Here is a 22,400-nt window from a genome sequence, read left to right on the forward strand (position 1 = left end):
GACTTCACCTTACACTTGTACTCCAACAATCTCCCCCTCAAGTGTGAGTCTCATCCACATGGTAGTCTTTCCCTCGAGCAGAAGTCATTATCATTCACGAGTATTCCATTGTAGTCATTGTCGTCATCTTACTCGTCTGAGCTGATCACCAAGTCGAACTATCGACTCTGATACCAATTGTTATGTGTCTGAAGTGATAAACATCGGGGAGATTTATACCAATGGGTCATGAGCAACCATGGAAGTGAAGGAATGAAAAGGTTGAATATCATATAAGTGAAGGAAAGACCCATAAACTCAAGTCTTAAGGTTTTGGGTTAAGATATTGCATCAAGTTCACTTATATGATTGCTCATGGTCTATTGGTATAAATCTTCCCTGTGTTCACTCCCTTCAAATGCACAAGAATTGGTATCAGAGTTGATAGTTTGATTTGGTGACCAGCTCAGACGAGTAAGATGACAATGGTGGATCCTTGGCCTAGGGATCCCTTGTATTGAAAGTCTACTTAACAATATGATAGTCAAATGGCGTGTTTCAATAGAGGTAGTTGGCAGTCCAAGTCCAAAAGTGTCGCCATTCAGTAGTCATGGAGTAGATCGAGAAACATACTAGATTTTTTGCAAGCAAAGCGGAAGCGTAACAAGCATCTAACAAGATTGAAGATGAAATTAAATTTTAATCGAGGGAATGATTGTTGGGAAGCAATTCTAATTTGTAATTTCAAATCTCTACGATATTGTTTAGATTTAAAAAAGGATATTGTCTTATTTCTAGGATGCTCTTTAAAATTAAAGATATATTTTATAAATTAGAAATTTGTTTCCTCTTTTAAAATTGTGATGCTAGGTCTATATATATAGATTCTTAAGATGAGAAGAATTATCCAACCTAAAAAGGCAAGTTTACCTTAGGTGAGAGAGGAGGGTCATATTGAGGGAAGGTTTACAAGTTTGTCCAATTTGTCCTAAAAATTTGTTGTGAGGAGATCATGAAAGTAGGGATAAAGGTTCAAATCACGTTAAACAAATTGGGGTTGAAGTTGTGGATATAGAGGTGAAAGTTTGAATCACGTTAAACAAATTTGTGATCCTCTTCTATTTCATTTATAGTATTATCTCTTGTTTTTTGTTGTGATTTTTGAGTAATAAAAATGAGTATGTTTTTTCTCCAACAATTAGTGACTGACTCAGACAAGTGATATAACAAAAGTTTCTTCTTAAATTACTTTAAAATTAGAATATATAATTTCTTGTTAAATTGTGACTCAAGCAATACATAAATAAACCATGCTAGTTTTCATTCATTATCAATCTTTATCCTATCAAAATGATTGTTTAGGGTGATATTATTAATTATTTTTTTTTAAATTATCATAATATTAATATAAAGTATCAATCATAAAAGATGGCTTAAATCAACAACATCATGGTACTATCAAAACAAATTAAAAATTACTTTAGGTATTATATGACATTTAATAAATCACTGAATTACATGAAGTTATTGTATAATTATCATATTATAAATATAAAATATTTTGTTTATGACCTTTTTGTTATAAAACTGGATTGATCATAAATAAATGTATAATGCAATAAATGCATAGCGCAAAGTGAGTTTCCACCGTCATTGCATCGTCGTCGCAATCGCAGGGATCTATCATCAGAAGTTCCGTGAAATCTAATGGTCGTTTTCTCTGTGAAACTTTTCTTCAGCATTCTCGTCGTCTCCCTCTCACTCCTCTTCCTTCTCGCACTGCTATTGCCTTCTTCCCTTTTCTCTCAAATTCACATTTATGGAGAAGCCTCCTTGTATGTTGTTCACAATTTCAAAACCTTCTTCTTCTTCTTTTTTATTTTTATTTTTATGGGTTGAATCTTCCATAAAGCTTTGAACTTCGCAACTGGGCACCTTCAATTTGGAACTTAGTATATTGGGTAGTAACATTTTTTGTTTTTCTGTTGTTGCTGATCCATGAATTGGTTGGTATTTTACAGAGGGGAGGTGGATATATGGAGTGTTCGGAGACTCGTGGAATGGAGACCTTGCAATTGGTGGCTACAAGGCCATCAAACAGGTACTACTTTTTTATTTTTTCCATTGATCTTTGTCTCTACTAAATTTCAACTTTGAAGGTTAAAAATTTGTTATATTGAATGAACTTTTGTGATTACTAGATTCATTTTGTTTTCATTTAAGAATCTCAAGAGTATCATAGGGATAGCTATTTTTTTATTGGCAAATTTTAGTTTTTTAGAAATGTCTGTGTGGGGATTCGAACCCACGACCTCTCCTCCCTTCATCCTTCTCCAACCAATGGACCTTATATCTCCCATAGGGATAGCTATTGGTGTCATAGTAATTGAAGTTTTGGAAATTACATGGATTAGATCTACTTGTGTGTTTAATTTAGTAGTTGGAATTTGGGGCGTAAGCTTGGTTTTTTATTGTTATTTGGACTTGGATTTGCAATGGGTAGGTTTAAATTGTTGAGGGTGGGTGAGGGTTGCTGATTGGCTTTTTATTTTCTGAATCCACCTTAATTGGCTTTCGTTGCAGACAATTGCTTTCGTTTTTTTGTTTATTCTTGAAATGGTGCAGCTCTACCATTACAAACTAATGGATATATCAGAGTGGATTGCTATGGGGGGCTCAATCAGATGCGAAGAGATGTGAGTACTTGAAGAGAACTCTTGAATTTATACTCCAGATCCTTCAAAAATCTTCAATACTCTTTTGCTGCTTTCTTAAAATTGAGAAGAAATCTACAATGGTTTCAGTTCTGTGATGGTGTGGGCATTGCTCGTCTGTTAAATGCAACCCTTGTCTTGCCGAAGTTTGAAGTGGCATCATATTGGAATGAAACAAGGCAATTTACCTTTCCATTTCTTTGGAATTTTTCTTTGCAAATTTTTACTCAAAATTGTATTTATTGGCTGACTAGTAAATTTTGTTTTGTTATCCTATCTCCTGATCTATGTTATTCTAAGTTACAATGTGAAACTTGCCATAGTCCTGCTGAAAGACAGGATTTCTGAATACTTGGTTCCATTACAGTGGTTTTGCAGATGTATATGATGTAGACTACTTTATAAAGCATATGAATGGCTTTGTCAAAGTTGTAAAAGAGTTACCACCAGATATTGCTTCAAAAGAACCAGTTCGAGTAGACTGTAGCAAACGGAAAGGGCAATTTGATTATTTTGAAAGTGTTCTTCCTTCTCTGTTGAAACACAAGTACATTTCTATCACACCAGCAATGTCTCAAAGAAGGGACAGGTATATCTCACTTCCATCAACTACTATTTGATAACTTAATTTAAGTTCTAAAACCATCAAATGATTGCTTATAAAACATAAGCACCGTCGATATTGTTGATCCCAAATTTCTTGCTCAATGATGTTTTCATTCCAAATATCCCTTTTTTTTCTCTTTACTTTCCCTGTATTTTGGCAGGGATCTCACTTCATTAAGCCGATGGTTTCAATGGGTAAATTCTTAACATTTTAGTATTACTTTACAAGTGAATTTATTCCTGTTAGCCTATGTCTTCATCCATTATCAAAATTTTCAGCAAAGATATTTAGTTTCTACAATGGCTATGAGCTTGTCCAAAGAGTTTGGTCTGCTTAATACTGACGAATTATTCAATTGAGTTGTAATATTATGTCTCATGTGACTAATGACTATGCAAGCAACTTCAATCCTCATGTAGCCAAATAGCTTAAATTAGATTACAAGGTAGAAGGAATTTATTCAAACATCCCGAATGGGGGCTATCAAGAATTAAGATTATGTGCCCCCTTCCCCTTTTATTTTTCACAGTTGTATTGTATTGTAACTAATGTTGTTCTCTGACTTTCTTCTACCCTTGCAGATACCCTTTGTATGCAAAAGCTGCTCTGTGTCAAGCTTGTTACAAGGCATTGCGTCTCACCAGATCCTTGGAAATGAAAGCCTCTCAGCTTCTAGATGCAATACCTAAACCATTTTTGTCTCTTCATCTTCGTTTTGAGCCAGACATGGTTGCTTACAGCCAGTGTGAGTACCCGGACCTGTCTCCTGCTTCCATTAAAGCCATAGAAGCAGCACAAGTGGACAGAAAACCATGGACTGGAGAGTTAGCCCGTGTTTGGAGACTACGTGGGAAATGCCCACTTACACCTAACGAGACAGCTTTAATACTTCAATCTCTTTCCATCCCACTAACGACAAATATATACCTGGCAGCTGGAGATGGTTTGATGGAAATCGAAGGGTTGATAGATACCTATGCCAACATAGTTACTAAATCAAGTCTTCTCAGTAGAGAAGACTTCACAAGCATGCATGGCAACACAAAAGCTGCTTTGGATTATTATGTATCTATTAACAGTGATTCATATATAGCCACATATTTTGGGAATATGGATAAGATGGTTTCAGCAATGAGAGCTTTCAATGGTTTGTACAAGACTCTATTTTTTAGCAGAAGAGGTTTTGCACAATTAACCTCACAGGGTCTTAATGGAAAGGAGTTGAAGCAAGCACTATGGAAGCTTCACAGAGATGATTTTGCAAAGGGAAGAGGCTCTGCTCTGTCTGAGTGTTTTTGCGAATTCAAGTTGTGATTTTGGATCTCGGATTCATCGTTTTTGTAGTTTTGACATTATTAATTTAATTTTGCTTTGTCACTCCTTAGCTTCTGTCAGCTTTTTTATTATTTTGTATTGAATGTGATGCTTTTTACTATCACTAATGAAATTTTTGGCAGACATTTGGTGTAAGAATGATTACCCAATTAGAAATATCCATCCTGTTATTGATCAAGTTTTGGTAAAAGAGTTTCTTTTATCCTGTTGTGTATAACAGCATAAGTAATGAGAATCTGACATACTGGCCTTTTGGTAAATGATTACACAATTAGAACTTGAATCTGGATCTGGCCGAATCTTATGAGCCACACAAAAGTCTGTAGTGGCCATCATTCTGCAACAGGCCGCACGTATTAGTTTTTTCAAGTAGAGCTAACATAAAATAAAATAAAATAAAAGTATAGTAAACTAATATTAAATTAAATTAAATAATTTTCAACCAAACTTTTTCCAAAGCTAATAAGAAGGGCATTGTGTGCAGCCTGCTTGCATAATGTCTCCCTCCTCTCCTATTTTATGCACGTTTAGAACATTCTTCAAAGGTTGCAAATAGTGGCATTTCTATGGACCTTATATCCGTAACAATCAGAAATATCAGCTAATAAGGCCATAGGATAGCTAATCTAGAAATGGACTTAAAATGAGTGTTTCACAGATTTTAATTGTATTTTGTTACTTCATGTACCCTATTTTGAAATTTAAATTAAAAAAAATGATTTTTAAAAAATATTTTGTTTGTAAAAATTAATTTATTTTTCTCTTCTTTCCCATTTTTTTGTTAACTAAAGAAAAGAAATGCATCATTACCCATAATTTCTTTTTTCTCCTATCGAAATACATAGTTTGGAGATCTTCAATTAGAAATTTTTACAATTCATTTTCATTCTCTTCTTTAAATATGCAAGCAATTCACACATTAGTTCTGCAACTAAAAAAATTTCCTCTCAACCATCTCAAATCATCCTTTATATCTTTATAGCTATATATCAATCTCCTTAATTGTCTATCCCTTTCAATTTACCACCTTTTATTATTATTATTATTATTATTATTATTATTATTATTATTTCTAAATTGAATTTTTAAAAGAAATTGTCAAGTATTATCACAATTTAAATTATTCGTTATAAATTGAAAATATAATTTATTCTGATATATTTGTTTATTATTGTTTTAAACAATTTATATATATATATACTGTGTGATGAACAGATTAAAATACTAGTTGCTATAAGTATTACCAGAAAAAAAAATGAAAATGTAAACTTTTATGGGTATGTTCCAAACATGGTCTACACTTAGTTTCTAACTTCACAGTCCACCATCTCAACAGGGTTGAATCTCTCTCTGTACTGAAAATTTTCACTAAAAGAGAAAAGAAATACATTTGTGAGATGGTGGGCCCCACAAAATGTATGTATCTTACTCTCTCTTGTTAGAAATTGAAAATTTCCAGCTGGAGGGGATCTTTACGCATTTCGACACTCTGCAACCTCGAACTAAAGGTATGTTGGGTTGATGGCTTCCCACGCAAGAGCCTTCAACCACTAAAGTACTTCCTCTCTAAACAACCCGACTCCAAAGGCAAAGACTGAACTCTAATGCCCCCTAAAGGCAGCAACTCAATGTAGGCTTTAATAGTTAGGATTAAGAAAAGACTTTTTTGTTCAACACAACAGAAATACTGACGATCCGCACATCTGCTATCAGGGTGAAGTTTCCCAATCAAGTTTACTCATCTCCGACTAAAGCCATGAACTGATCTTCTGAGATATTAAAATTCACTTAAGAAATCAACTCCCAACAAACCCTAAACATACGGAACACAAATCTTGTCTTATGCGGTGTTAAATCACTCCTAATCTTTTATTAGCACTCTACTGACCTAACTCGTTTTTAACTGTCACCAAACCAAATTCCCACCTACAATAACAATTAGCAACAGAAATACCGAACCAGACAAAAAGCAATTTCCCCTAAAGATGAAAAGATGGATATGAAAACACACCTCAAACAACGTTGACGCACCTCAAACAACGATACATACATTGAAGGGGGAGAATTACTTCAGCCAAAAAGTGCACGAGAAATCGCACTTCCTCCACGTGCAATCTATCTTAATTCCATCAAAATTAATTCTACCTAACTTTAAAACAAATACTCCAAGGTTGCTAATAGCACTCTTAACCTCATTTTGCACTAGACACCAGATGGATGAGACATTAAAACACTAAAGGGGCATCTTGTCTTATTTCTCTAAAAGGGACATTAAACATAAAGCAATCCTGCAACCATTAGAAGAGCATTTATTCAAGCAGAGTGATACCAATTGCTGCTACTTAAAATGTTAAATGAATCGATGATTTAACACTGCTGCAAATGTTCAACGAACCGATGATTAACAAATAACAATACATTTATAAGCTACACTGACTATGTATTCTACAAATACATCTGCTGAGTCTCAAAAAGGGAGTCATTCAAATGGGGCCAATCTCACAATTTAAACAATAACATCTTTTGTTAAATAGTATCTAAGCACTCAAATTGATGAGTTGCCAACCACACCATTCCCCAATCCGCAAAGATCCTTCGAGATCTGCCTCCTAATAGTTCCAAAGCGTCATCAGTTTGGCACTGCAGGAAATAAAGAAGATGCTACATTATGATCAACTCGACCTGCTCTGCTTCAATCAACTCAAAACGTACTTGAAATAATACATCATACTTCCAGTTCTGATAAAATTTTGTGCATCTACTCGAATATGATTTAAGTCATACAAACTAGTAAAGCAATAATACCCAATAGGAAAATAATCTTACTATATGTTGAAGTGTCAATTTGTTCAGGAAGCTCCTTTATGTCAACCTCAAACCTAGATTGCACCTGAAATCAGCATATAGAAACTTATCAATAAAAAGCACTGTATGGAGAAAACGTGCCTTGATTACTTCTCCATTTCCCAATGGCAGTACAAAGGAAATGTTCCTAAATCTCCATGGAAGTGGGGTCTAACCTGATTAAGAACCTCAGAGTCAGCAGTAGAGGACACGAAAGTAATTGCAAGTCCCTTCGTGCCAAATCTGCCAGCTCTTCCCACCTATCAATTCACATGTTAATTAAGAGATGGAGGGAACAGAGGTGAGAGGCAAATTACAAGCATGCAAAGATACAACCACATAATAGGAAAAAAAACGTATAGAAAGATAAAAAAAAATCTAATTATATGTATCCAGCAGTTACCCTGTGCAAGTAAGTATCAGCAGAATCAGGCATGTCATAGTTAATAACTATATTAACACGTTCTATGTCAATCCCCCTTCCAACTAAATCTGTTGCCACGAGAATCCTTTGCTTCCCTTCTTTGAAGCCCTTGTACCGTTTCAATCTGAAACAGGTAAATGTGTTCGAGGGGTAAAAATGAGACAGCAATTACTAGATAAAAGTTCAAATCCCTGCAAAAATATGAAGTAATGTAGATCATAGCCGCCATTCAAGTAAACGGATGACCAGAGCAGCTACAGCAAGAAATGCCAATTGGTCTACACTACTTTGAGATGGAGCTTCTGAGGCCCAGACCAATATTTTACTGAACCAAGGACAGGCACAATTAACAAAGTTTTTTACAGGTATAACAACTGAAAGGATCTAACAGTCCAAAAGTCCAAGTATATAAAAATCAACTTAAAGCATTAAAAACACACAAAGACTGCACATGCCTTCAATTTCAAAATAACAACTTATATATACCTCTCTTCCTGTGACATTGCAGAATGTATGCAGATAGATGGGAAGTTACACTCCACAAGCAACTTGTTCAACTCGGCAGCTCTGCTGACACTTTTGACAAAAATAACTACTTGGTTGAAATCCAGAGCATCAAGAAGATCATTCAGCTTACGATTCTTTTCTGTCTCTTGCAATTTGATATAGTGCTGAAAAAGGTGATAAATGAGTAGAACTAATCTAGTAGACAGACTTTCATTAAAAAAAAATAATAATAACAAGTGGTGAGAATAAAATGTTACAAAACACACCTGGACAAGACCATGAAGAGTCAATTTGGCCTCATCGTCGACATAAATTTCCATGGGCTGAAAGTAAAAGGATCATCAATTAGAGGATGAAGATGACAAAAAACATCTATCAGAGAATGAAGATAACATTAAAAGATCATCAATCAGAGGATAAAGATATCAATCATCACAGAAATAGATATATAGATTTCAGTTATCTTGATTTATAAAACAGAACAATTGCAATTACATTTTAAACAAGAGCAAACATTCAAAATTTATACATAAACCAACAAAAATGCATAAAAAATAATAATCTTGATAAAGTTTATTAAAAGGGCAACGATGTTAGGCAAAAATAACAGCAACATAAACAATAAGAGGAACTACGAAACCATACTATCACATGAAGTAAAATAGATCATCACACAAATAGAACATTACATCTTGCATAAATTTCTTGCAAACTGGTCGGATCTCTTTACTGAGTGTAGCTGAAAACATCATCACTTGCTTATCATGGGGAGTCAGTTTGAAGATCTCTTGCACATCTCTTCTCATATCTGTGAAGATTATACAGAAAAAATCTTAAGAAATATGAAAGGCAGAACAAAATACCAGAGATTGCAAATGCAAAGCCACAAACAAGCAAATTTCCAGAGAGGAGGAAGAAAGAGACCAAGTGATTCGAGCATCTTGTCACACTCATCAAGTATAAAATGCCTCACGTTCTTTAAACCAAGGTCCTTATCTCTAGCCAGAGCAAGAATCCTCCCAGGTGTTCCAACAACAATGTGTGGGCATTCATTCTTGAGCAATTCTTTGTGAACCTTGATGTTGACACCACCATAGAAAACAGCAGCCTTTATATCAGGAAGATATGTGCTGAACCTCTCAAATTCGTGGCAAATCTGGACAAATTCAGCAAATGGATAAAGCTTTTGTATGTTTACACATGCATACATATGTTTGTCGGTTCTTGGTAACACAAGTAACTTCTTTAGTTATTAGAGACACATAATATTAGCAAACAAATTTCTCTAGAAAAACAGTTCAGATACACTAAAGAAGACATACCTGATAAGCCAGTTCTCTTGTGTGGCAAAGAACAAGAGCTGCAACTTGACCAGGAACAGGATCAACTTGCTGAAGTGTAGACAAAACAAAAACAGCAGTCTTTCCCATCCCAGATTTCGCTTGGCAAATGACATCCATTCCTAAGATTGCTTGAGGGATGCATTCGTGTTGCACTAATGAAGAAGCAAACAAAATTGTAGTGGACGAATCCTCAGTAAGTATATATGATCTGCCAGATCCTTTTAATGTAAAGGTTTACCGACCAATTTTCGTGACATATTAATATACTAGTAGTGATTACCTGATAAATTCAGAAAAGAAAATAAATTAGAGTGAAGGGAAAAATTATAATTGTGAAAAAAAACCAAGATACATATAGGGAGATAATCAAGCAAAATATTCTTTAGTAGAGGAAGTATGATAATGAAAAAAATGTGTCTAGATTATCTTATTTTAAGGCTAAAAAAGCTTTTTTTGGTGGCTTCATGAAAAAGAAAAGCCTTTGAAAGGGGAAAATCATATTTCCTCTACTGAAGAATGAATATCCAAACATGTCCCCAATCATACAATGATCAATAGATCACCCCTTAATAAAAATGGATATCCTTAAGAAACCAATGAAAGCTTAGACCAATGAATTCAACATGGTGTACAATTTATTGAGAAAGGTAACAAAAAATACACAATATCAGGACCAATAGCATTGGCAAATGGCACAGAAATGGCTTAAGAGCACAGATAAGCAGGCCATCTGGTATTGCTAGAAAGAAAAATGCTAATTAATCAAAGTCTAATACATGACAATTGACAAGTTTGTAGATTCAAGCAAAGACAGCATATGCTAAATCTTGCCTTCTGAAGGATGCTCAAATCCTGAATCTACAATGGCTCGAAGAAGCTCTGGTTTCAACAGGAAGTCTCGAAATCCCGAACTATGGATGCCAACATAACCCCTGCACCACAAAAAATGTACATGCGAAATGAGAAGATGTAAAATCAAAGGTTGGCTTGAGAACCTATCAATTTTATTTTTTTAATTATGAAAACATTGAATCAATACACATCACAAACTTTAAAGCCAAACACTAATATGGTATATATCAAACAAGACCTCCAATACTCAGGAAATAAAATAATCTTTTGTTAGGATTCAGCAAGACACTGGCAAGCCTATGAAGCACAAATACATAGTTACATAAGTACTCCATCAACTTCAATATTTTGTTACATATGGCATCATATAATAATTCCCAAACTAGTATCGTCACAAATTGACATTATTATACCATTTATTCCATCATACTTTTTTTCTAATCAAACTAAGAAAAATATGACCAGGGCTAGGCTTGAACCATATTTATTAACCACGGGTTGTGTGCTATAACACAGTTACAGCAGCATCACAGTTATGGGCTCTGTGGAAGCCCAACATATCACAGGTCACTGTCACAGCTGGAGCAGTGCGAATCAGAGCCACTCTTTCAGTCATTCATCAGAGACAGAGACTTTCTTAGGCCCCTCATTCAACTTTTTTTGGTGCTATTGGGTGGGGGGGATTTTGGATTTTGCTCCCTTTTATTTCATCAGAACACAAACCCTATTGTCCCACTCACTCCTTTCAAAAGCTAAATAAGGCACTACTCTCATTGGTCTCCTCTCTTTGACGCAAGCCACCTAACCCAGAGCTCTTGTCTGCATTTCCGATTAACCCATCATAGCAATCCAGTGAAATTTTTTGTCAACTCACAATTTGTGTGTTACACCAATTGCTTGAACAACGTCTTGTTCTCTAGACAACACCCACAAACAAATTATTAAAAACAACAAAATAAATAAACAGTTAAATTTGCATCTACGCTCCCTTAGGCAGGATGAGTTTATTCCAATTGAAGTACATAAGAACCAACAGTGATGCTACTTCTATTAGATGAATCTTACTCTATAAAAACTTCTCAATAATTAACAGTGAAAGTATGACAAACAATGAATGGCACCAAAAAAACTATTAAAAATGCAAATATATCAAATCATTATAAAATATATAGATGAGATAAAGAGGAGAGAAACTAACTTCTTGCCAGATTCAGTAACGGGTTTAGCGGAATCGGGAGCTTTTTCTTCTTCTTCTTCGTAGTCGATGAGCTCTTCCTCGTAAGCCTCAGTGTCCTTCAATTCTCCCATCCTATTTCCTGTTGGTTAGGGTTAGTTTTTTCAGTTTCAGTTTGAGAGATTCAGAGAAAATAAATCGAATTAAATTTGCCGAAGAGAGAGAAAGAGAGGGAGAGTTGAGAGAAGCTGACCTTTGAAGACGCAAAACTTGTTCAAATTCTAAAAGAAAAGGAAAATAAACCCTAGATCTGGTTCTGGGTTTTAGGAAGAGCAACAGCGACTCAGCGAGTGAAGCAGTGACCGAGAACATATAGCGCGTGCAACCACTGAATAGACCAAAGTGCCCTTGCAATTCCGGATATGTACAAATTTTTTTTGGATGAATTGATATGTAATGATACCAATTTAGGAAAGATCCATTTTATCAAAAAATTTGTAAATGATTTTTTTAACATAATACACGTCTAATTTATAACAGCTACTGTTTTATATACACTGTATAGGAGAGTATGTCTGCTATGTCCCCAGTTACAAAATAATATGATAAAGGATGTGACATAAAATTTTAAGGTTTTGGAAAAAAAAATTGGAAGGAAAGGAAAAATAAAATAAAAATTGAGATGATTTTTTTAAGTTGTTTGATAAAAACTAAAAAGAAAAAATGAGGAGGAAGAGAACTAAAAAAAAAATATTTTCTCTTATTTCTTTGAGGAACTTTTCTCTTATTTGATTTATGTAAAAAAAAATGAAAGAACAAAAAAAAAAGAAAAAATTACGTATATGAAATAACATAAATACCATAAACTAGAATAAAAATATAACTAAGTAATTATCCATAAATTATAAATTATTAATATGTTAAAGTTAAAATTAAATCGTTTCATGAATTCGATTTTTACATAGATTGATTCTATATTTTCAACTTCTATGAAGCCACATCATAAAATCATGTTATCATTCTCAATTTTTATAAAATCATGTTATTTCTCTAACAAAAATTAAAAATAAATAAATGGTGAAAACTTTTTCTCCTCTTCTAAAATTGAAAATAACTCTTATCTCAGAGGAAATAAAATGTTATGTAAAATATACATTTTTATATTAAAAAAATTTTAAAAAAATTCTTCCCCCATTCACATGTACATTTCACACACTATACTCACAACAAGCTAAAAAATTTGTCTTTCAATTATCTCAAACTAAGGTATTTTATTTTTACTTATATACTTGACTTTCCTAATTGTCTATCAATTTCAATTTTTACTTATACACTGGTGCAGCGGTAAAGTTGTGTCTTGGTGACTTGTTGGTCATGGGTTCGAATCCGGAAACAGCCTCTTTGCATATGCAAGGGTAAGACTGCGTACAACATCCCTCCCCCATACCTTTGCATAGCGAAGAGCCTCTGGGCAATGGGGTACGAAGTTTTATTTCTATCTCTAAATTAAATTTTAATATATTTTTAAATATATCACAATTTAAATTATTTATTACAAATCCAAAATATAATTTATATATTTGAATTTCATTACATATTTTAATTGTAATATACTAATAGGTTGCTCTTTAACATTATACCCTTTCTTGGGATGCTTTGCCACGAGCAACCATTGAAAACTTGTCCTTAGACCAATAGTTTGAACTTCGTTGAAGAAAACCTGTCCCACCCCTTATTTACATGAACTACACAATCACTATTTGTACAATTTATCCCTGGCATCTACCTCTTAATTGTCTCGCATCAATGTCATAAAGAGATATAATGAGTGTCTCATTAATTTCATAGAGATATTCCATGTGCCCAACAGTGTTTTGAATGCCACTATAAGTTTGGACTGACCGAATATGACCTACTGTATTAAATAAAGTATAAAGATATTTAATATATAATTTTGTTGAAATTTTTTGTTTTAATTTACAACGAAATTTATTTAAGATTAAAATAATCATTACCTTCCATACTTCATGTACTTTCAGGTATGAGTGCTTATGGGAGAGAAAAGTCCAACATTTGATTCTATAAAAAAATTACATTATATAATTCCATCCCTACATGTCATTTTAATTAATTCATTACTACAACATATAGCAAATGTTAATGTATGTACTGAAAGTCTAATGTGATACGTACATCATTCACCGACAGTTCAGTTTTAGTTCTCACATGAAATTAATGTTTCGTCTTAACCTTTACATAAAATCAACATTACTAGAAATTGCTAATGAATAGAATTTTTGAAGCCAACAAGGATGCTGTGGCTGGAGATTGGATGAAGATATGGAGCATTAATGCCTTTTTATTTTTCTTCTGTGAATCAAGTAAAAAGTGTTGGCAACAAGTACATCATTTTCACAGCTCTTAATCAAATTTCAACAAGCACACCACCCCCTCTTCATCACTCTTCTGTGGGTTTTTTGAAGTGTAACCTTCATGCATCATTCCAGGTTGATGGTAGAGAGTTCAAGCTTTGGGCCTCCTAAAAGCCTTGCAATGGATGGCTTCAAAAGTTGTCTCACATCCTTTTTCAAATGGACTCAAAGAGGTAGTAGATAAAGTTAATACCATAGGTATAGACAGACTTGGAATCTATTATTCTTCATTGTAGACTCCTTATTTCCCAAAACCCAAACTATATAATGAAGTTTGTTAGGAGACATGCTAATGTTGTAGCTGATTGTCTAGCAAGGACGACAACAAGTTATGTAAGTCTTAGAGATTTTGGTCGAATTCATACTTGTATTTACACATTTATTTTATAACTTAATTGAAAAGTAATACATTTCTTATTGTTCTTTGTTTTAAAATAATAATTAGAAAATGTTTGTTTTACACGGAATTTTATTGGATTCCGAGTCATATGGAATTAAAAATATTCCTAAGCATAATGCATTCCCATATATTCATATTACATGTTTTTTCATCTTCATAGTCTTACGTAAAGAGATTTTAAAATAATTTCTCATTTTTTTCAATTCTATGTCATTTATCTATTTATTTAATATTTTGCTTTTAAATTTATATAAATTTAGAAACATTCCCAGGAATTAAAAGTAAGATAAATAATCATTTTTGTCTATAAAAAAATGCGACAAATATCAGTTAACTTTTGTTTGTCACAGCTAATAAAATAGCTTATGTGACACAGATAAACAAATTTGTTACTGAAACGATTGTCAATGTAGTTATGTTAACTAATTTGGATGAAAATGTTCGGAAGATGTCATTTTTGGGTGTAAATATCAACCATTTTTTTATTGGATCTAAATATCAGTATGTTTCTATTGGATTAATTTGTTAGACCGAAAATTTCGTTAAATATAAAGGTAAAATATAATTTTAGGATAAATTTTTGTCATTTTTTATTGTTATAAACATCATATTATAATAATCACTTAAAAAACATATTGGCAAACATAATTTAAAAAACTTACCGATAACGACGATATTAATTATCAATCATAGTTTGTTTGTCACAATAAAAATTATCCAAAATAAATATTGTACCAATCATTATAAAATTTTTCAAATTATAATAATTAGTCATAATCTACTACAAAAAAAAAGATAAATATATTTCATATTTGACTTCTTTGAATCTAGACTATTTTATTAATGCTGACGGACGAAAATTAATGTTTATCTGTATTTGTCGCACTTTTTATACTTTATGAGACTAAATTTTGAATTTTTCTCTTTCAAATATGCATTTGTCGATAGAATGGAAAGACAAAAAGTTAAGAAGATATTATATGACAAATATGTATCTATGTTTGCAATTAGAAATGATCATATTGACAATCATTTCAGTAACAAATTATACTTTTGTACCACATAAGTTATTTTATTAACGATGACGAACAAAAGTTAACGGCCGGATATATTTGTCACACTTTTTATGCTTTTGTATACTAAATTTTATATTTTCATTTTTCAATGACACATTTGTCAACAAATTAGATATTTAGAGATAAAAATGATTATTTACACTTAAAAGTATTTACCAAACATTCCCGGCAATATAATCAAATTCATGAAACAATCGTTGCCTTAATAATAATTTGAATGGCCTAGAAAATGAAAAGTCAAACACAAATCTTGGTAAAGCTAATAGAAGCATATTAAATAAAGTAATAAATTTTAAATGAACAAATAGAGAAGGTGTATGCGACAATTGTATTATAACTTTAGCATTATTTATAAATAGATATATAGATTCTTTCCTAGTGTTTTTGAAATGGTACTGCACTGAAATGAAATGCGATTTCTTTAACCAAGCATGAAAATCTCTCATTCCATAAAATGGAAACATAAAATGGAAACATGATTGCCATAGCAAACAATAGTAAGGGATAAAAGAGGTGCAAAATACGCAAATGAAATAATGCAGAGTTTGGGAATGCTACAAAATACAAGTGCTAAAATTTAAGAAGATTTTAATGCAAGTATTTTAATACAATCATTGCAGAGCGCATACATCCAGCACAATCTTCGGTTGCTTGCCCATATCCGTTTACAAAATGCCACACTATGACCCACAGGACTCAGACTAATCATTGAACTATGACTGGCTCTGGACTTTTCATTCAAAACTCTGTTGGAGGCTTTAACCTTATCAGTCTTTTGATTCTATCCTTTTCTGTATTTTCCAAATATCCCTTCAAAACATACACACAGAAAATGTCAAGCAAAGCATAAAAAAGAAATTGCTCTGTGCTGTGCAACATTGGAAAATAAGTTAAGATAAATTTGGATTAGTGGTGTATGTGGCAAACTAGTAAAATAGGACTCGAGTTTCTGGCAGTGATGTAAAGTTTTTCCTTGACCGAGTTCAAATAAATTCTTATAAAGCATCATTATTAGAACATGCAGTCGTCTGCATTTGAGAAAAACAGCATCCTCATTGTTCCTCTCAAGTGTAAGGGGATCTAAAAGCCATTTAAGGCATCCATCACGTGCATAGCAGAAGATAATGTCTAACTAATAATGAGCCTAATGTAAAGCAGATGACACCATCATATAGATAAGTAGATGAGCAATGCCTATGATTACATATATCCATGAAAGTCATTAATTGATGAGTTCCAAAGGCAAGCAGATTGAGTAAAATGACAAAAAAAATAATCTGGTTCTTGTTATTTTGCATAACTAAAACTGTTCTGTATGCCTCCTTACCTGCCATACAATTTCATCCAGACACAGACAAATTCTTCCATACTTGTCAAGGAAAAGGCGCTCACTTGGGGGCTTCCCACATACATCCTTCACAGCTGAGGTTATCACAAAGATCACTTCGGACACTAGAGAAAAACCAAAAAAAAAGGTAAATAGCAGCAGATACGTAAATGTAAAGTATTCCACAGCTCTTGAAATATATCCATTTTCCAGTGCTAAGTGAAATAAAGCATAGTGCTTAAAAGGCAGATGCACCCATATCAATTGTCATTAATGATTAATCATTTTCTTGGTAAGCCAAGCAAAAGCATCCACTAAATGGAGAATCCAAGATTTGTCCCTTAGCAGTTCACATGACTGCTAGTTGTTTTAACAACAATTCTAGAAAAGGACAGTTTCCCAGCAATAGTTAATATTTGTATTATCAATTAAATTATTAAAATGCTGAGCAAAAAAAAAAATCAAATTATTAAAATGAAGGGGAAGTTTTTCATCTTTACTGAACTCTTAATTCTGGCATCTACTATTCATTTTTCCTTTTAATCAAAAGATAATCTATTAGTATTTCTTATCATCCTATGCACATGTCTCTGTGTATCCCACTTACTAGTAGCAACCTAAATAAAGAAGCTTAGTTACCAGTGTAATCAATTAAGCATATTCATGTCAAGATTCAAAACAAAAATGAGCTAGTAGCTTCATGCGCATTTTCATAATATACCCTTCTCAGTCAGCACTTCCATCAAACTAAAGTGAAAAGCAGGGAGCCTATCCGCTGCAAAGCATCTGAAATTACTCATTTCCATACTTTTATTTTACAATCAAATCAACAAATATAAAATACTGATTCCATAAATACATACAGGCAAGTTCGTCATACTCATCCTTGCCCACGACATAGATGCTGACATCGCCAAGCACTGTGTATACAATATAAACCGATCTGATGCAAAGAAAATGTACAAGTACTTTAGCATCATATAAGAACCAGACAAGCAACTTTCTACACCAAGAAATATGAATGAGGAATAGTTGGTAGTAAAAGAGAATCTTGTTTCAAGTCAAACTTCAGATTGTGATGAATGACGATTCTAGTTTCCCAAAACTGCTATACATCTAACAATGCTGTTTTGCCAAATATCGGGTCTATTCTAATAAACTAGTAAGCAGTAACTAATGCTATTCAGTTTGTTAATCTTTCTGCTTTTAGATGAGACAATTCATATAAGCACACAAACAGATACATAAAATTTCAAGGCATGGAATGAGAGAATAGTATGCTATAACTGACTTGTGGCAAGCAACTAGGAGCTCTTCGTTTTTGACACCCTTAAGATTATCAGCTCCTAGTTTGACTAAGAATGAACGCCAGTGCAGACGCTCCTCTGCAGGAACTCCATGAAAACTGCAACAATGAAAATCAACATGTATGTTATGTGAGCATGACATGAGAGTATGCATCAACAAAGGGATTAAAGTTAATACTACATAATTAATTAAGCTTGATCTCGCACGCACTTGTGAAAATTCGTATTATTGTTTAACATAGACAAATGCCCCTTATTCAAAAGTTTTCAGAAAACAACTACGCTAACCACAACCCTATTACCCCATCAAAATCTAAGCAGAACCCATTTCGGGTCCAATCTAAATAATATATGATTTGATCTGCAAAATCTAAAATTTAGATCGCAGCATGGGAAAATCGAGTTGTTGGAAGGGAATTGGGGAAAATGATGGGGTTCTGGTATAACTTCAAAGATTGAGAATTGGAAATGGGAAGAAGAGATGGATCTAAACGCACCGTTCGATGAGGATATTGCCCTCAGCGTTGGCAAACAGCACCGCAAGGATCATATTCTCTGACGAGTCTCTTTCTCTTGTTGAGGTTCTAATCCACCGTCTTCAAGCATAGAAGGTTATGTCACTTCATTGTTTCTTTTGTTTTGTAAATACTTTTATTTATGAGGGAAAAAAAGGTTATTGACGCACAGTATAAAAAAATTTACTTGAATGAGAACCCATCATGATAAGTTTATTTACTTTATTTACTTGTTTATTATGACTTTCTTTTTAAAGAAAAAAGCAAACAGAGTCATATTGATTCCTCTTTAGGCCAAATCATCTTCTTTAAAACTTTTATTATTTTATTTAAAAAAAATTACTTTTGTCTTTTTATCTTAATTAAAAGTTTAAAAATAATCCTTTTGTTGGATTAAACCTTAACATCTTAATTACAGGAAGCATGACAATTTATGTGTTCGCACACCACCAAAGTCGCCACAGGGAAGTATGACAACCAACTTGTGTTTTTTAGATTTGGATTTTTAGATCTTGCATTTTTTTTTTATGTAAAATGAGTTCTTTTTTTTTTTTTTCCAATGGCCACAGGGACCTCCAATTTTAGGGTTTTAGGATTTGTGGTTTTACCTGATGGTGGGTTTTCCTTTTTTTTTTAGCTGTGTTAAATATTGAATGTATAAATTTGTGTTTACCAAGTGCTTGTTGAAATGCGACCTATCTGTAAATGGTCGGAATTTTGAATGGTTACAACATTGGTACGGGTTTTGGATTGCATATGTTCTTGGCTTTGGATGATTAGATCACATTCTTGCGTTTTTTAATTTATTAAATATTATAGTTGCAATTAAAAACTAGAATTATGTATTAATTATATAATGGAGGTGTTTGATGACAAAAAATTACATTTTATGATAGTTTTTAATCATTTTGAATATTTTAAATAAGATAAAAAATTAAAATACTTTTTTTGAAAGATGAAGACTAAGCTGAACAAAAATAAAGGACCATAAATGTCATTTAGCCTCTTCTTTATCTAGAATGATAATGGGACATCCGTATGATAAAGCCCACCTTACTAGTCTCAAGTATTATTTGTTAAGTAGATATTCACATTTTTATGAATATCTAATATTTGTGGAGACTTTAAAAAATAATTAAATAAATAAAAAATAACAAAATCCAAAATATTATTAGAACAAGTTTGTTTATTATAGAAGAGCAACTAAGTGAATCGATATTATGAGTGTTTACGATCTAATAACAATGTCAATTACGATAGAAAGCTAGAGCAAGACTAGCGTGCACACGTGAAAGAAGTTTGGAATAGTGCCAGAGTTGATCTCTACTGTTAGATATTTTAAGTTTTTTTTATAATTAACAAATATATATATTAATCTTTCTAATCCAACATGCTACCATTAGTAAAGTCTCACCACCCATAGCCTTATCAAGCCAACAAACACCAAAAAGAATATATGTCAACAGATCATAAAAGCTATATATTGTAGATATTTTATGTTTTTAATCAAAGGCTGTTTTTTTTTTCTTTTTTTTCCATCTTTCCTAATTTATCCTTTTTTCTTTTTAGAATTAGCCAATCTTCCAAGGAAGGAAACTTAATGACCAAGAATTCCATTTGATTTTCCTTGGTGTCCTCAAGTCAGTCAACTCCTATTGTGTGAACTCCACTTCTTTCTCTTCTAGAACTAGACCTTTTTCATATCTTAGAACTCATTTTGGTTACTAACCCCTTGTACCACTATCAATATATTTTTTGCTGATGTGATCTTAAAAGAATATCTTAAGTCATTTGTGTCTCCAACTTTTGAAAGTTGTACCTAATTTCCTACTTAAATTGTTGAGTCATAAATAAGAGCTTTAATCATATTCTCTAGAAACATACCCAAGTTAGAATTTCTTGTGGTAGCAGTTCAGTAGATCTTGGTTAGAAGTATTTGAAGTTTAGGTTTTCCTGCTGTGTATCTCGGACAATTTGTCTCGTAATGGTTAGAGAATCTTCCAATTACTTTTCCTTGCTCCTTGAATTCTTCTTCAAGTGTTGAGCAAGCATCGAAGGGGTGATTCAAAGCGGCACGAATCCTTTAAATTCTAGCTATTCATTCATAATAAATTGTTGAATAAAATATTAGAATTTTGTGTTTCAAGATTAGAAAAAGGATAAATAGTCATTCACCTATCTTTAAATGTGTGATTTGCTAATAAATATGTATATGAAAGATGAAAATATAAAATTTAGTCAATGAAAATATAAAAAAGTATGATAAATATATTTGACCATTAACTTTCGTCTGTCACCATTAATAAAATAGTTTACGTGACACAGAGTTATGAATTTATCAATGAAATGATTGTCAATGTGATTATCTCTAATTGTCAGCATAGAGACATATTTGTGATCTAATATTTTTTTACTTTTCGTCTTCTCACACCGCTAACAAATGTGTCCCTGAAATATAAAAATACAAAATTTAGTTCCCGAAAGTATAAAAAGTACAACAAATATATCCAAACGTTACTAATAAACTGTGACTAATTATTATAATTTGAAAATTTTTAGAATGATTGCAACAAAATTTTGGAAGAGTTATATTTCATTGGTAAGTGTCTATTTCTATTATATAATTTTTAAGCTATCAACACAAAAAAGAAGAAGAAAATTTAATATTAAACGATAAGAAAATTATTGTTTATGTTTAATCAAATATTATTTATTTAATTGTTTTTTTATAAATTTTTCATAATAAAATATGAATGTCTATTAGTATATATAATGATATCAAATTAAAAATTATAATAAAAGTTTATTGATTTTTGAATTTTTTTTAAATCATACACAATTATTTTTTTTAGTGACTCATCATTTAAAAAATCACAACCTTAAAAAAAATCATTCCAAAGGATATTAGTGTTTTTTACAAATTAAAAGTGTCGCTACAATTACAATTTTTCTTAAAAATTATTCATGGATCTAATTTAACTATAATGATTCACAATAAGTATTTTTTTACTTTAACCTTTCTTCAAGCATGGGAATACAAAAAAATTATTTACCGATTTTATAAAATTAGTATTTTTTTCTTTTATACTCAATTTAATTTACAAGTTTTTATCATTAATTTAAAGTTAATAAAGAAAATAATTATATATATATATATATATATATATATATATATATATATATATATATTACTTTCACCTCTTCAACCTTAATTCTATGATTTGAATTTCAGTTAATAACCAAATCAAAATGTTAAATCTACACCGACTTTTGTTTGTTATTTGAGATGAGTTAAGTTAAAAAAATATTAAATTACTAATTTGATCCTTTTGTCGTAATTATTATAAATTTTTTTAAATTATAATAATTAGTCATGATTTACTATTAACATCTACACATTTGTTAATGGAGTGAGAAGACAAAAAGTTAAAAAAATATTATATGACAAATATGTCTCTATACTAACAATTAGAGTTTGTCACATTGACAATCATTTTAGTGAAAAATTCATCTCTTTGTGTCACGTAGACTATTTTATTAACGATGATGGACGATAGTTAACGG

At 32.1% G+C, this 22,400-nt stretch overlaps 3 protein-coding genes across 5 annotated transcripts; 1 reads left to right on the forward strand and 2 right to left on the reverse strand.

Annotated features, from left to right (window-relative positions):
- The first annotated feature begins 1,594 nt into the window (after positions 1-1,594).
- LOC114422448 (O-fucosyltransferase 13-like) lies at positions 1,595-4,813 on the forward strand. 2 transcript variants are annotated; one of them, XM_028388802.1, is made up of 6 exons: positions 1,595-1,814; positions 2,001-2,080; positions 2,563-2,675; positions 2,784-2,872; positions 3,061-3,282; positions 3,882-4,813. In XM_028388802.1, the coding sequence occupies exons 3-6, from the start codon at positions 2,664-2,666 to the stop codon at positions 4,612-4,614; spliced, it is 1,056 nt and encodes a 351-aa protein (XP_028244603.1). In that variant the 5' UTR covers positions 1,595-1,814; positions 2,001-2,080; positions 2,563-2,663; the 3' UTR covers positions 4,615-4,813. The 2 variants fall into 2 exon arrangements, with proteins under 2 accessions (XP_028244603.1, XP_028244602.1); XM_028388801.1 differs by having other exon boundaries at positions 2,605-2,675.
- A 2,145-nt stretch (positions 4,814-6,958) lies between these two features.
- LOC114422449 (DEAD-box ATP-dependent RNA helicase 56-like) lies at positions 6,959-12,158 on the reverse strand. 2 transcript variants are annotated; one of them, XM_028388805.1, is made up of 12 exons: positions 12,033-12,158; positions 11,804-11,921; positions 10,585-10,685; positions 9,733-9,905; positions 9,335-9,566; positions 9,100-9,218; positions 8,677-8,733; positions 8,390-8,574; positions 7,883-8,027; positions 7,656-7,739; positions 7,462-7,525; positions 6,959-7,275 (listed from the first exon to the last, which is right to left on the reverse strand). In XM_028388805.1, the coding sequence occupies exons 2-12, from the start codon at positions 11,911-11,913 to the stop codon at positions 7,265-7,267; spliced, it is 1,281 nt and encodes a 426-aa protein (XP_028244606.1). In that variant the 5' UTR covers positions 11,914-11,921; positions 12,033-12,158; the 3' UTR covers positions 6,959-7,264. The 2 variants fall into 2 exon arrangements, with proteins under 2 accessions (XP_028244606.1, XP_028244605.1); XM_028388804.1 differs by having other exon boundaries at positions 11,804-11,914; positions 12,033-12,131.
- Positions 12,159-16,088: 3,930 nt separating this feature from the next.
- On the reverse strand, positions 16,089-18,972 carry LOC114422450 (TSET complex member tstD-like). The gene is made up of 5 exons (XM_028388806.1): positions 18,819-18,972; positions 18,306-18,419; positions 17,878-17,957; positions 17,015-17,139; positions 16,089-16,497 (listed from the first exon to the last, which is right to left on the reverse strand). Exons 1-5 carry the CDS (start codon positions 18,869-18,871, stop codon positions 16,426-16,428), a joined length of 444 nt encoding a protein of 147 aa, XP_028244607.1. The 5' UTR covers positions 18,872-18,972; the 3' UTR covers positions 16,089-16,425.
- Between the last annotated feature and the right edge of the window lie 3,428 nt (positions 18,973-22,400).

This window comes from Glycine soja, chromosome 8 (assembly GCF_004193775.1).
Source record: "Glycine soja cultivar W05 chromosome 8, ASM419377v2, whole genome shotgun sequence".
NCBI classification, from domain to species: domain Eukaryota; kingdom Viridiplantae; phylum Streptophyta; class Magnoliopsida; order Fabales; family Fabaceae; genus Glycine; species Glycine soja.

Coding starts and splice junctions, on each gene's coding strand:
- LOC114422448 (XM_028388801.1), top strand. CDS start 1,687: ATGGTCGTTTTCTCTGTGAAACTTTTCTTCAGCATTCTCGTCGTCTCC. Junction 2,676..2,783: donor TCAATCAGATGCGAAGAGAT/GTGAGTACTTGA, acceptor CAATGGTTTCAG/TTCTGTGATGGTGTGGGCAT. Junction 3,283..3,881: donor ATGTCTCAAAGAAGGGACAG/GTATATCTCACT, acceptor CTACCCTTGCAG/ATACCCTTTGTATGCAAAAG.
- LOC114422449 (XM_028388805.1), bottom strand. CDS start 11,913: ATGGGAGAATTGAAGGACACTGAGGCTTACGAGGAAGAGCTCATCGAC. Junction 9,906..10,584: donor ATTTGAGCATCCTTCAGAAG/GCAAGATTTAGC, acceptor CTTCTTCATTAG/TGCAACACGAATGCATCCCT. Junction 8,575..8,676: donor CTCTTCATGGTCTTGTCCAG/GTGTGTTTTGTA, acceptor CACCTTTTTCAG/CACTATATCAAATTGCAAGA.
- LOC114422450 (XM_028388806.1), bottom strand. CDS start 18,871: ATGATCCTTGCGGTGCTGTTTGCCAACGCTGAGGGCAATATCCTCATC. Junction 17,958..18,305: donor CTCCTAGTTGCTTGCCACAA/GTCAGTTATAGC, acceptor TCTTTGCATCAG/ATCGGTTTATATTGTATACA. Junction 16,498..17,014: donor TGGATGAAATTGTATGGCAG/GTAAGGAGGCAT, acceptor TATGTTTTGAAG/GGATATTTGGAAAATACAGA.